Source organism: Festucalex cinctus, chromosome 4 (genome assembly GCF_051991245.1).
Source record: "Festucalex cinctus isolate MCC-2025b chromosome 4, RoL_Fcin_1.0, whole genome shotgun sequence".
Classification (NCBI taxonomy): Eukaryota; Metazoa; Chordata; class Actinopteri; order Syngnathiformes; family Syngnathidae; genus Festucalex; species Festucalex cinctus.
The window spans coordinates 26635604-26646877 of record NC_135414.1 but is presented as its reverse complement, the minus strand read 5'-3'; the positions used below and the strand labels follow the sequence as shown (position 1 = coordinate 26646877).

At 40.3% G+C, this 11274-nt stretch overlaps 2 protein-coding genes across 3 annotated transcripts; one reads left to right on the top strand and one right to left on the bottom strand.

Moving 5' to 3' along the window:
• Nucleotides 1-220: 220 nt before the first annotated feature.
• Nucleotides 221-8253, bottom strand: ppm1g (protein phosphatase, Mg2+/Mn2+ dependent, 1G). Of its 2 annotated transcripts, none has more exons than XM_077519986.1 (14): nucleotides 8088-8253; nucleotides 7668-7804; nucleotides 7416-7485; nucleotides 6987-7072; nucleotides 6220-6349; nucleotides 5989-6100; nucleotides 5350-5555; nucleotides 5075-5259; nucleotides 4871-5002; nucleotides 4137-4239; nucleotides 3254-3385; nucleotides 2760-2889; nucleotides 2582-2681; nucleotides 221-1516 (listed from the first exon to the last, which is right to left on the bottom strand). In XM_077519986.1, the coding sequence occupies exons 2-14, from the start codon at nucleotides 7776-7778 to the stop codon at nucleotides 1280-1282; spliced, it is 1734 nt and encodes a 577-aa protein (XP_077376112.1). In that variant the 5' UTR covers nucleotides 7779-7804; nucleotides 8088-8253; the 3' UTR covers nucleotides 221-1279. The 2 variants fall into 2 exon arrangements, with proteins under 2 accessions (XP_077376112.1, XP_077376113.1); XM_077519987.1 differs by having other exon boundaries at nucleotides 5075-5256.
• Nucleotides 8254-9615: 1362 nt separating this feature from the next.
• On the top strand, nucleotides 9616-10803 carry mis12 (MIS12 kinetochore complex component). The gene is made up of 2 exons (XM_077518286.1): nucleotides 9616-10052; nucleotides 10400-10803. The coding sequence occupies exons 1-2, from the start codon at nucleotides 9663-9665 to the stop codon at nucleotides 10649-10651; spliced, it is 642 nt and encodes a 213-aa protein (XP_077374412.1). The 5' UTR covers nucleotides 9616-9662; the 3' UTR covers nucleotides 10652-10803.
• The last annotated feature ends 471 nt before the right edge of the window (nucleotides 10804-11274 follow it).

The following is an 11274-nucleotide window of genomic DNA, read 5'->3' as shown; positions in this document are numbered from 1 at the left end:
TTGTCCACTGGAGCCAATCCCAGTACTGATCGTGAGTCATTGCAAATTAGTCTTATGCATATTCTACATTTACTCGTGATTAATGAAACAATGTATACGTAATATATGTATACTATGTACATTTGTGTGGAAATTGACATGATGAATTCAAGGTTTTGATCAGTTTTACCATCATGTTCGATAATATACATTGGTTGAGAAACAGACATTTTCTTACTTAAAATTTTTTTATTTGACTGTACTTACATATTGGTGTCAAAAGAGAACGCACCAAAAATGTTACACTGACAATTATAAAGAAAATTGGATTTTTATCTTCACGTACAAGGACTGGGGGGGGGGGGGGGGGGGGGGAACTATGTACATGAGGGCAAAATAAACACGTGAGACCCTAACTTACAGTCACAATGAGTTAATTCATGGTGGGGAAACAAAGTACCATCAAAACTTTAATAGTCTTGAATTCTAATTGCACCACTAAAAAAAAAAAAAACTTGGCGCTTCCTCTCCACAGATCACAAAGATCTGACATCTAAAATGTATATATATATATATATATATATATATATATATATATATATATATATATATATATATATATATATATATATATATATATATATATATAAACAGTAATATCATGAATGTCTCTGGTTTTGAGAGACAAAAAAATATATATATTTGCTTCATTTTAAACATTGAAGCCATAGGAATGAAGAAAACAACGAGGGGAGCAGGGGCTGAGTTATGTTGACAAAAATTGAAGAAAATTCTGCCAACGCAGCACTGAACTCAAAACGCGCACTTGGTCTCATCACTGCCTGTGACAGCAAACGTGGCCTCTGCGCTCTGCCTCCAAACGGGCGAAAGATGTACAAATAGACACAAATCACAACTTTTATGGCACTTGGCAGAGGCGTCGACTGCTTCGCAACACCCACCCGAGGAGCGTTGTGTGGGTGTTGGGGAAATTTAAAGTTGTGAACCGAAATGGGAAGTAAAAAAATGAAAGTGTTTGGGGCGGATTGGAACAAAGTAATGAATTCACCAAAAGTGTATGTAGCTTGGGAAAAGACGAGCTGCTCTAGGTGCCAGTGAATGGCAAAGGGGGTGTGGGGGTGTTTTCAATTGGAGAGGACAGAAAGACCTGGAAGGGGTCAGTTTAAAGTGAGGATCCACCTAAAACAGAAAAGATTCCGTTTTAGGGTCAAGTGAGCATCGTGTGAGGTCAGAACTTTATTTCTGGTGACCAGCCGCTCCGTGCCCCAGCAGTTCCTCTTTAGCTTTGGTCACTTTTGGGCTTTTTGCTGTCATTCCCGTTGTTCTCGGGCTCGCCTCCACCATCCGCTGCCTTCACCTCTTCCTCCTCCTCCTCAGGGTGCTTCCTCTTCTTCGTATCGTCTGACAGGGTCTGAGCGAGGCAGGGGTGTGGTCGGAAGGTGACGATCATGCAGGTCATGTTGTCACATCCTGTGCCGTCTCCAGATGTGTCTGGGGCCAAACAATGGTCCAAAAGCTGAGGAGGGAAACACAATGGACCTCATTCACTCACAAATGCGTTGGAATGTTAAAGTTATGTGGTTTGGTTAAATAGTAACCCAACCTGTAATTCTTGTTGTATGTTTAGTTTTCCAGTACGCTTTAACCAGGAGTGGCAATACAGTGTATTAGGGCCACGTATAAATATATATATATTTTTTAGAGGGCCGGGATAATATTCAGAGAAAAAAAAACTCGCAAATTTGCGACTTTCTAAAGCGGCAAATTTGCAAGTTTATAAAATGGCAGATTTGTGACAAAAAAACTCAAAAACTTACGAGAAATACACGTAGCATAGCTATTGTCTAATTATTTGAGTATTCGTTGGTGGTTAATGGGATTGTTCATAAAATGGAAAGGCAGGATGGAGACGGATTCATTTTTAATTTAAACTTTACTCGAGTCGTCATACACAACAACTAGAGAGACTACACTTCCTGATCCCCTATCAGGTGACTAGCGCTAACCAATCAGAAGCTAGCATACTTTAGGTAAATGCAAGTGAAGGACGGAGAGCAGCAGATTCGACACATCAACTTAGATACTTGTACAAAAAAACCCCAAAAAAAAACATATGTACAAGTTTGACTTTTTTTCCCCTCACAAATTTGTCACTTTATAAACTTGCAAATTTGCCACTTTCTAAACTAGCAAATTTGAGGGTTTTTTTCTCTGAATATTGCTCCCACCCTCTAAAAAAAAAATAGGTGGCCCTTATACACTGTCGTAATAAACAGCCTGAAGCTGACCTTTTTTTTTTTTTTTTGCTGCCAAAGTTGTGCTTGTGAAGTTTGCTGCAATTTTTTTGCTTGCAAGTCAAGCCAACAACAAAATAAAGTTGCTTGCGTGACGGCTCGCATCTCGAAAAACTTTTGAGTCTGGTCACTCGTGAGTCGAGGAACCATGATAGTCCAATCTTACACCACTACAAACTACAACCACAATAACCAAGTACACTGTTCAATGAATATCTCTTTGACAGGGTCCACATTTATCGGCTGGCGCTTATGTCGGGCGTGCTTGTGCGATGTGTTTGCGTCACCTCCTCCACGATGGACGAAAGCGGTCTTGCGCCGCCGCTCGGGTCTGACTTGATCCTCTCGCTGATGAAGTCGACCACCTCCTGACTGCTCAACACATTCCTGCGCGTGCATATGAGAAAACGAGGCTCAGCGACGGGCGAAAAGCAACGCGAGCGTTTCAAAACTAAAGCTTCCCACCAGATGCCATCGCAGGCGATGACCATGAAGTCGTGGTCATCGTTGAGCGTCAGAACCTTCACGTCGGGCATGGCCGAAATCATCTGTTCCTCTGGGGGCAGAACTTTGTTCCTCTTGTAGAAATGATCACCTGAGATTGTGGAGGGCAGTGCAGAACAGTAATATTATTCACTGATTATTTTGTTTCATCCTTTTTTTTTCTTTTTTTAAACATGTCATCTGCAGAGGTTGAGAAAATGTACATCGCCCCCCCCCCTTTTTTTTCTTTTCTTTTTTTTTCTAAGGGAGTACATTGCCCCTCTTAAGTACATGAAATTGAAAAAAAGTAACATCGTTTGACAAGGTAAGTAGTAGAAATTAGGAAGTAAATGTAGGTAGAAAATAAATACTCAAGTAAGTATCAACTATAGCAAACAAATAAATAAATAAATAAACAAATTCTGTGGCTGGTGAATGGGTACACTGGTGCTATTGACCAACGTGTTCATACATACCAATGGCTCTGGAGAGGTTCAGTCCCCCGTTGACTCGTCCGTCCACGGTCACTTTGCCTCCAGCCTTTTTAATGCGAGACAGCTCTAGCTCATCCTCAGGTTTGTGGTCATAAGACATGTCCACAGCTTTCCCTGCAGCAAAACCACAAGTTGTCTTATATTTCACACTCCACAGCCATTGAACATCAAATTCAGACAAAAGCTTGTTCTTAACGCGTTGAAACACCAGAAGAGAGACACATTTGGGTGTTTAACTCATTCACTCCCAGCCATTTTGACTGAAGCAACCCCCTTCGCTCCAGGCTGTTTTCCTGAATTTTGACAGATTTTACATGATCCACTCAATATTCTGTTCTATTGCTATAAAAACATGGAACCTACCAAAAGAAAGATTAGACCCTCTACTTCCATCAGGATTAAAAAAAAAAAAAAAAAAAAAAAAAAAAAAAAAAAAAGTACATTTGTATCTGTTTCCGTTTTGCAGCAATTAGCATTAGAACATAGCTAAGTTTCATCATTATTCACATAACTTGAAAACACTGGCAAAAAGAGCTTGTTGCAACATGGCCGTAGTTGATCTCTTATACTCTGCTGACACCTGCTGGCTGTTTTTTTTTTTTTTTTTTGTAATAAGTACCATTGCTTTAAGTGACCTCTTCATGTCAGAAGCTGTATCAAAGCTACAACTCTAGCATAAAAAAAAAAAAAAAAAAAACACACACACACACACACACAAAAAAAGTATAAAGTTTTTGGGAGTGAAGGACAAAGTATTAAAAACATTTTTACGTTTTTCGGTTTGAATGCGTTAATAACAGAAAGGCACATATTTGTGGCATCAAGTTACCTTAAACAACTACTAAGTGAAATACGTGATCATTACCTCGCTCGGAGACCACACAGCGGGAGTCTCCTGCGTTGGCCACAATCAGCTGCTTGCCTCGGATCAGGGCCACAACAGCAGTGGTGCCGCTGTCTGAGCCAGGCTGGAATCCACCAAAAAACACAAGAGCTTAATTAACACTTTAAAAGACGCTTACTGAACTAAAAGGACATAAAAAATTTCAAGAGTTTTATTTCTTTCTTGACTGTTACTTTTTGACACTCATAAGAATTGTGTTTTACTTAAATTTAACTAAATTATGTTTACTTTTATTTGCAAATTATGGAATGCAGTCCCATTTAAGCTAGGATCTTCCTCTTCACTAGATATTTTTAAAAACCCAGTTACCATTTGTTTTAGGCAGGCATTCCTGTAGGACTTGTTTGTTTTGATTTTTGTATCAACCGTAATCTTCGTGATAGCATTGTAAAGGACTTTCGGTTCTCTCCGTGAGATGAGTTTTATGAATAAAACATAATTATGTTGTTTTCCATGAGGAAATCTAAATGTAAACAAATCCGAGGTTGACAAGCCTCCCCAAAAGAATTGCATTCAATCTTACAAAAATGTTTGTATTTCTTTTCCATTGTGTATCATATTTTGTTGAGGCTTGGTGGGGTCTATTTAGGAACACTATTTAATTCAAACAACCTAAATACATCGCAATTAGACAGAAAAGACAAAAGGTGTCAAACAGTTAAAAAGACGAATGAAATTTTTCCTCCAGTACACACCTCCTCCTTGCCGTCCATCCCAGGTAGACTCATTTCCTCCTCATCTTCATCCTCAGAGTCTTCCTCCCCCTCTTCAGTATCCTCCTCTTCCACCTCACTGCTGTCCGCCTCCTCCCCCTCTTCACTGCCATCCTGAACAAGAACAACATCAGCATGTGCTTCTACTGTCTTGACCAACCCAACAAGTGGACTTTGCTCCCTCACCTCTTCATCACTGCCCTCTTCCTCCTCTTCCCCCTCCGCTTCAGACTCCTCACTGTCATCGAAGAATCTGGACTTGGAATCGCCTTCAATTTTGGAGGATGAAGAACATGAGGGGCCTGCGTCTACCTCAGCTTTAGCGGCCTTTTCTTCTCCATTGGAGCCTCCTGAGCCGCCGCCATCTGCTGCTGCGGAGATGAAACGAGCACGTAAGTCATCAAGACTGAAACTGCGTTTAAACGAGACCCAAAGCGACGATCGGGATCAGGCCAACCTACCCGATCCGCAGCCTTCGTCGCCAGTCGTTCTGCGGCACACCCGCATCTTGGACTCGCATTCCGCTCCAGCGCTATCCTTCTTTGTTCCGTTGCTCTCCTCCTGCACCTCTCCGTTCAGAGCCTCCTCCTTCTTTGGTCCTTCCTCACCTTCCCCTTTGTGTCCAGGGGCATCCGGACACTGGCCTGATGCCTTCTTCGTGGTTGCACTGGAGAGAAGAAAAAAAAAAAAAGAAGAAAGAGTACGAGGAAATTAGTGGATTAAAAAATAATAATAAGAAAAAAGTTTAACCTTGTATGTAGGCTTCTTGATGGACACATTTAAAATAAGAATATGCATTGACAATGAGAGCAAGCCATTTTCAACACTTGGGTGGTAAAATTAATTTTACAGTTGGACCAAGAAAAGTAAATAAAGCTTTTATTTTGGCAAGGAATCACCCTGATGGGGATTATTTCCATATTTCCTGGTGTGGGAGAATGATGTAATTGGACATGCATCACATGGTTAATGTGTTGAACATTAGTGGTTGTCTATCATCCTCTATGTATATCAAACATATAGTTTAACTTCTGGAATGGATACAGATTGGCTCAAAAGTAATAAATTGAATATTCCAAAGACCAAGACATCGATTTTACCTGCTAGCAGTGGCTTGCTTGCTAGCGTTCTTATTCTGTCCGTAGCGCACAAGCAGCTCCTCAATGGTCATAGTGGCCTCCTCGTGGAGTAAAGCCGCCTCCTCTGTGTCCACTGGACAGAGAGCAGAAGAGGGCAGAGAGAGAAATGTCATCATTAGCAGCACGACGCACTAATAATCAGAGAGCTGAACCCCCACCTAAGATTACCACCGTCATTGAGTGTGCACTCACCATCATCCTCGTCTGCCACATTTTTAGTGGGCGGCTCCTTGATAGGACGCCCAGCGATCTGCACCAGCTCCTTGATGACATCCTCTGTGGTGATTCTGCAGTCGATGGCCAAGAAAGCATCCTCCAGTGCCTGGAAAGAAAATACACACAAACAAATTCGATGACTATGTTTACGGTTTGTGCAACATTCGGGACCACCCGTTTACATGCTTGAGCAGAACTACCGTACTCCCATATACATGGTCAGTGTGCCGAATTAAATATCCTGTTCAAAAGCATAACGCATGGACGTCATTACGAAAACTCACGGATTTTCCATTTTTCTACACTCAATAAGACATATTTGTGTCACTCACCATGCCAAATAAACGAGTCTGATTCTTCCTGACTCTAAAAGTGTGGATTTGTTCTTGTACAACAAAGAATAGGATTCCTTATGAATAGAGATAGGTAATGATGAGGTAGAAGAATACAGCATACACAAAACGCACAAGACAAACCAATGCCCTGTTCAATCGAGGTATTCTGAATATGTTTATATGAACACAAAAAGCGGTAACCCAAGGGTCTTACTCTGGTTTTTAAAAACACAAATAAGAGCATATTTGGGTTTCTGTGTAAGTTTACATAGCCTTTCAAAACCTGAATATTGCCATTTAAACGGGTTTTTAAACGCATGTAAACGTACTATGAGTGATCTCAAGTGAAGTGCCACCCTCTTAAAATATTTACTTTTCAGAAAAAAAAAAAAAAAAAAAAAGCCCAACCTTCTGTAATTTGCCGTCTTTGTAGGTCTTCTGCTCCTTAATGATATCAGGAAGGTACTTTGAACAGTATAGAGCCACCTCTTCTCCTAAAAGGGAAGAGCAGGTAATAAATTCTCAGGAATGGTGATAGAAGCAGGACAAGAAAACAACTCAACTCAACTTTATTTATAAAGCACTTTAAAACAACCATTGCTGTATACAAAGTGCCGTACATGGAAAAGAAATCGGTTGTGCGTAAAGAATAAGAAAAACAAGAACAAAGCAAAGATTTTAAGTGAAAGTATTTTCTTCTTCAACTGTCGAGTACTAGTGGCATAACTCAATATCATTATGACTGTGGTGTGAAACTGCATTGAATTATTTACAGTGGTGTTTGTAACATTAGATTATGTTTAAATGTAAAAGAACAGCGTGTTCAACAACACTTACCTCCATGTCCATCATACACAGAAAACATGGCGGTCTCCTCGTCAAACTCTGGAATACAATTATGAGCATCCTGTTCCACACACACACACAAAAATTATATTAAACCAGACTTGAATGCTGTACAGTGTTGGATAACGACAAGACTTTGCAATCTGATCATAATCCAATAAAGTCAACCATCTATATTTTTCTCGATTTAAGCCGCTATTGACAACTTGATCGCTTTTCATTTCATTTTCGCAGGAGACTCACCTCCATGGAAACCCGCCAGCCCTGCATAGCGGAGAAGCCATAGCTCATGGTGCTGTTGCCGCCATCTGAGGAGGTCTTGGTCGTGTTCGGTTGCGACAGATAAGCCCCCATGGTTGCCGGTTTCTCTGGCTTCACACCTGGAAAGAGGGCGGCACGCAATATTTTTTTTTTCATTTAGCTTCACAAGTCCGACTCGGTACATTCGATCTTGCCCTTTTTACGGTTGCTAGCTAGCTAGCGTTAGCAACACAGCAACAAAAAGTGGATGCTCGTCGGCTAGCTAACATCAATATGCTAACAAGAGCCGGCTAAACTTCTACAGCGCAATCTTTGCCACCCGTTATACAAGCAGCTACGCACTACGCACGGAAGAACTGATGATGACATGGAATCGCATGTTCTGGTAACGGGGTGTCTTACACGTGGATTCAGGAGAGGGAGATGAGATTCACATAGGAAAAGTACACGTGTGGAAGCGAAAAGCCGCTAAGAAGAGACAAGCCGAGAAAAGGAGCACGGAAGGTGTACGAAGTGACACCGCGCATGTCCCTTTTCCCCACACAGAAGATAGGGGGCGTGTCTGACGTTTACGTCATGCGTGACACGTAAAAACGCTTGCCGCTAGGAGGCAGCGTAACCTTGTCAGGAAAGCCCTTTTTTCTCTCGACAGGGGGAGTAGAAATAGTCCAATCACATTTATTTACCCGCCCCCCGCCAAAAAATAAAATAAAAAAATATCCCAACCTTTTCAAAGTAAGAGGAATACCGATATATTTTTTTGTTTTGTTTTTGGTTAAAAAAAAAAAGTGTGTGTATATATACATATATATATATATATATATATATATATATATATATATATATATATATATATATATATATATATATATATATATATATATATATATATATATATATATATATCCATCCATCCATTTTCTTGACCGCTTATTCCTCACAAGGGTCGCGGGGGCTGCTGGCGCCTATCTCAGCTGGCTCTGGGCAGTAGGCGGGGGACACCCTGGACTGGTTGCCAACCAATCGCAGGGCACACAGAGACAAACAACCATACACACTCACACGCACACCTAGGGACAATTCGGAGCGCCCAATTAACCTGCCATATATATATATATATATATATATATATATATATATATATATATATATATATATATATATATATATATATATATATATATATATATATATATTAACCCACTTGTTAAAGGTCTGAGTCACTACATTGTATTGCTTGGACAATTATCCTATTTTAGGCCTACTTTTAAATCCTTTTTTTTTAACTGTTCTAATTATGACATGAATTACATGACTGGTTGTGTGGTTTGTGTCTGCAAGTTAAGTTCTTATAGCAGATACATAAAGTGAATTGATTTGATCATGTGTCCACTATAGTGGACATCGGACCTCCATACAGGTGAAACTGTATGTTGATGGTAATCATTTAGCCCAACAGAAAATATTAGAGTCAACAAGTGATTTTCAAAATCAGTTCAACATCAGCATAAGGGTCAATCATGTCTTTTGTATTGTTTAGCTTTTTTGTGTGCTTATTTGGTACAATGCTATAAAAAGCAATTATCTTTTCTCTCATCTAATACTTACTTTTCATCTTCCCATAAAATGTGCTTGCACTGAGAGAAGCCATTTTCCTTTATGGTGTCATCAAAGGTACCAAAGCCCCACCCCTTCACATTTGGTTTACTGTAATTGAAATGGCCTAAATTGCTTGAACAGAATACAAAATGAGTTAATTCTGTTGTATTCGGTGAGTGGGATATAGTAGATGGCAAATTTACTGTAGTGTGCTGGTACTTGGAGTTGGTGGTAACTGTCTAGCACGTTCCTCTCCCAGTTACTATGCCATTCGTTGTCGCTTGGTGGCAGGAGAGCGCAATATTGTTGTGCACCTAACTGCCAAATTGGCCTAGAAGAAGAAACGACTTTTAACCGGCGGGAAACATAAAAACAAAGATGGACGTCAAAGATGGGTGTGAGGAGGCTGACAACCTCTCCGCGTCGTCTTTAGAGTTATACGAGTCGCAGTTTTTCGGCTTCACGCCGCAGACCTTCATGTTTCGTCTCTCCAGCGCCTTCCTGGATAATCTGCGCGACTTTTTGAACGTCGTGGAGGAAGTATGCGTGCGACAACTGAGTAAGGGTGAGTCGGACGCGACGTCCGAGGAGCAGCTCCGCGTCCAGGCCAGAGAGTGTAGTAGCAAACAGCAAGAGTTTATGGGAGAGCGCTTCAAGCAGCTGTCGGAGCTGATGGAGGCGCTGCTACTCAGCCGTTGTTTCTCCATTCCGCCCAACGTCCTGCTGGAGGAGGACCAGTGTCACAAAAATCATCCTCCGGACACACAGGTGAGTCATACCAGGTTAACGAAAGACTCTAGAGTATATATGTCTCTTCTTTTATAATCATTTTTTAAAATGGTTTTGTCTAGATAGTTATCCGGTGACGTCACTCACAGCACGTTGGGGGTTGACCAACCTCTAACATGAACCACAAACAAAAACTGATCACTTGACTGAAATCTCGTTTTTTTAATATAGAAAATTAGTACTGTAAAACATAACAAAAGAGAATATAAGGAATTAATCAGATTTTAATAAAGCACCGATGTGTATCATAATAGATGTGAATTAATTTCTCCACTGATACTTTAATGACCTCCCATTATAACCTAATGCACTTTCTCCACATCTAGAAGATGCTCCGACTGGAGTCGGAGTTGACGGAGCTGCGCAGGGCGTATGAGGCCGAGGTGTATGCTAGACGAGCGCTGCAGGCCGAGCTTGAGGAACAAGAGGAGGTCCAGAAGCAGCTGGATGGCCTCCTGGCCAGGCTCACAAAGGAGAATTGTAGTCATCAGGAAAATTTCCAACCAGTGGTAGCATCTGTAAAGAAACTGCAGCAAATCATTGTGGAGGTTTGCAACGAGGCACCGGATCATCACTAAACTGAATGTATACTTTAGTTTGATTATTACATTGAGACTCTTGCCCCCCTGATGGATATTTGAGATTTTCACCTTTTGTCTTATGTTTGTACATCAGAAATAACCAATTACTGTCTTCTAAAAGTACTCAATAAAAAGATGTGTGATCACCAGCAGAGGGCGTGTGTAGTCAACCAGTCACATTCACACCTTTGACAAATGTTAAACTCGTGTGAAATTGTTTACTAATTTTATTTACAAGAGTTGAACTAAATGATTTAATTAGGTCTAATTAGGTTTAATTAGAAAAAAACGTTTATCTTGATAAAATGCTTGATGTACCAGTTTTAATAGGAGAGCAGGGCATGCTAAACCCATTCCTGAACTAAATAATACTAAATAAACTCATCTCAGTTTTATCTCAGGGCCAATTTAATTGCAACAATTGTTAAATTCCAAGCATTCTCTAACAGTAACTATAGATTAAAAACATTACTTTTTTTGTTTTCTTAAAAGAAATCACATTTTTTATAATTGACTCGTATATCCCTTTCACGACACTAGAGGGCAGCCTCTCTTTAAGCGTAACTTAATTGAGAGTCCATATGCATGACCTGAAGATTAAACAAGTTCAGTTTTTCAAA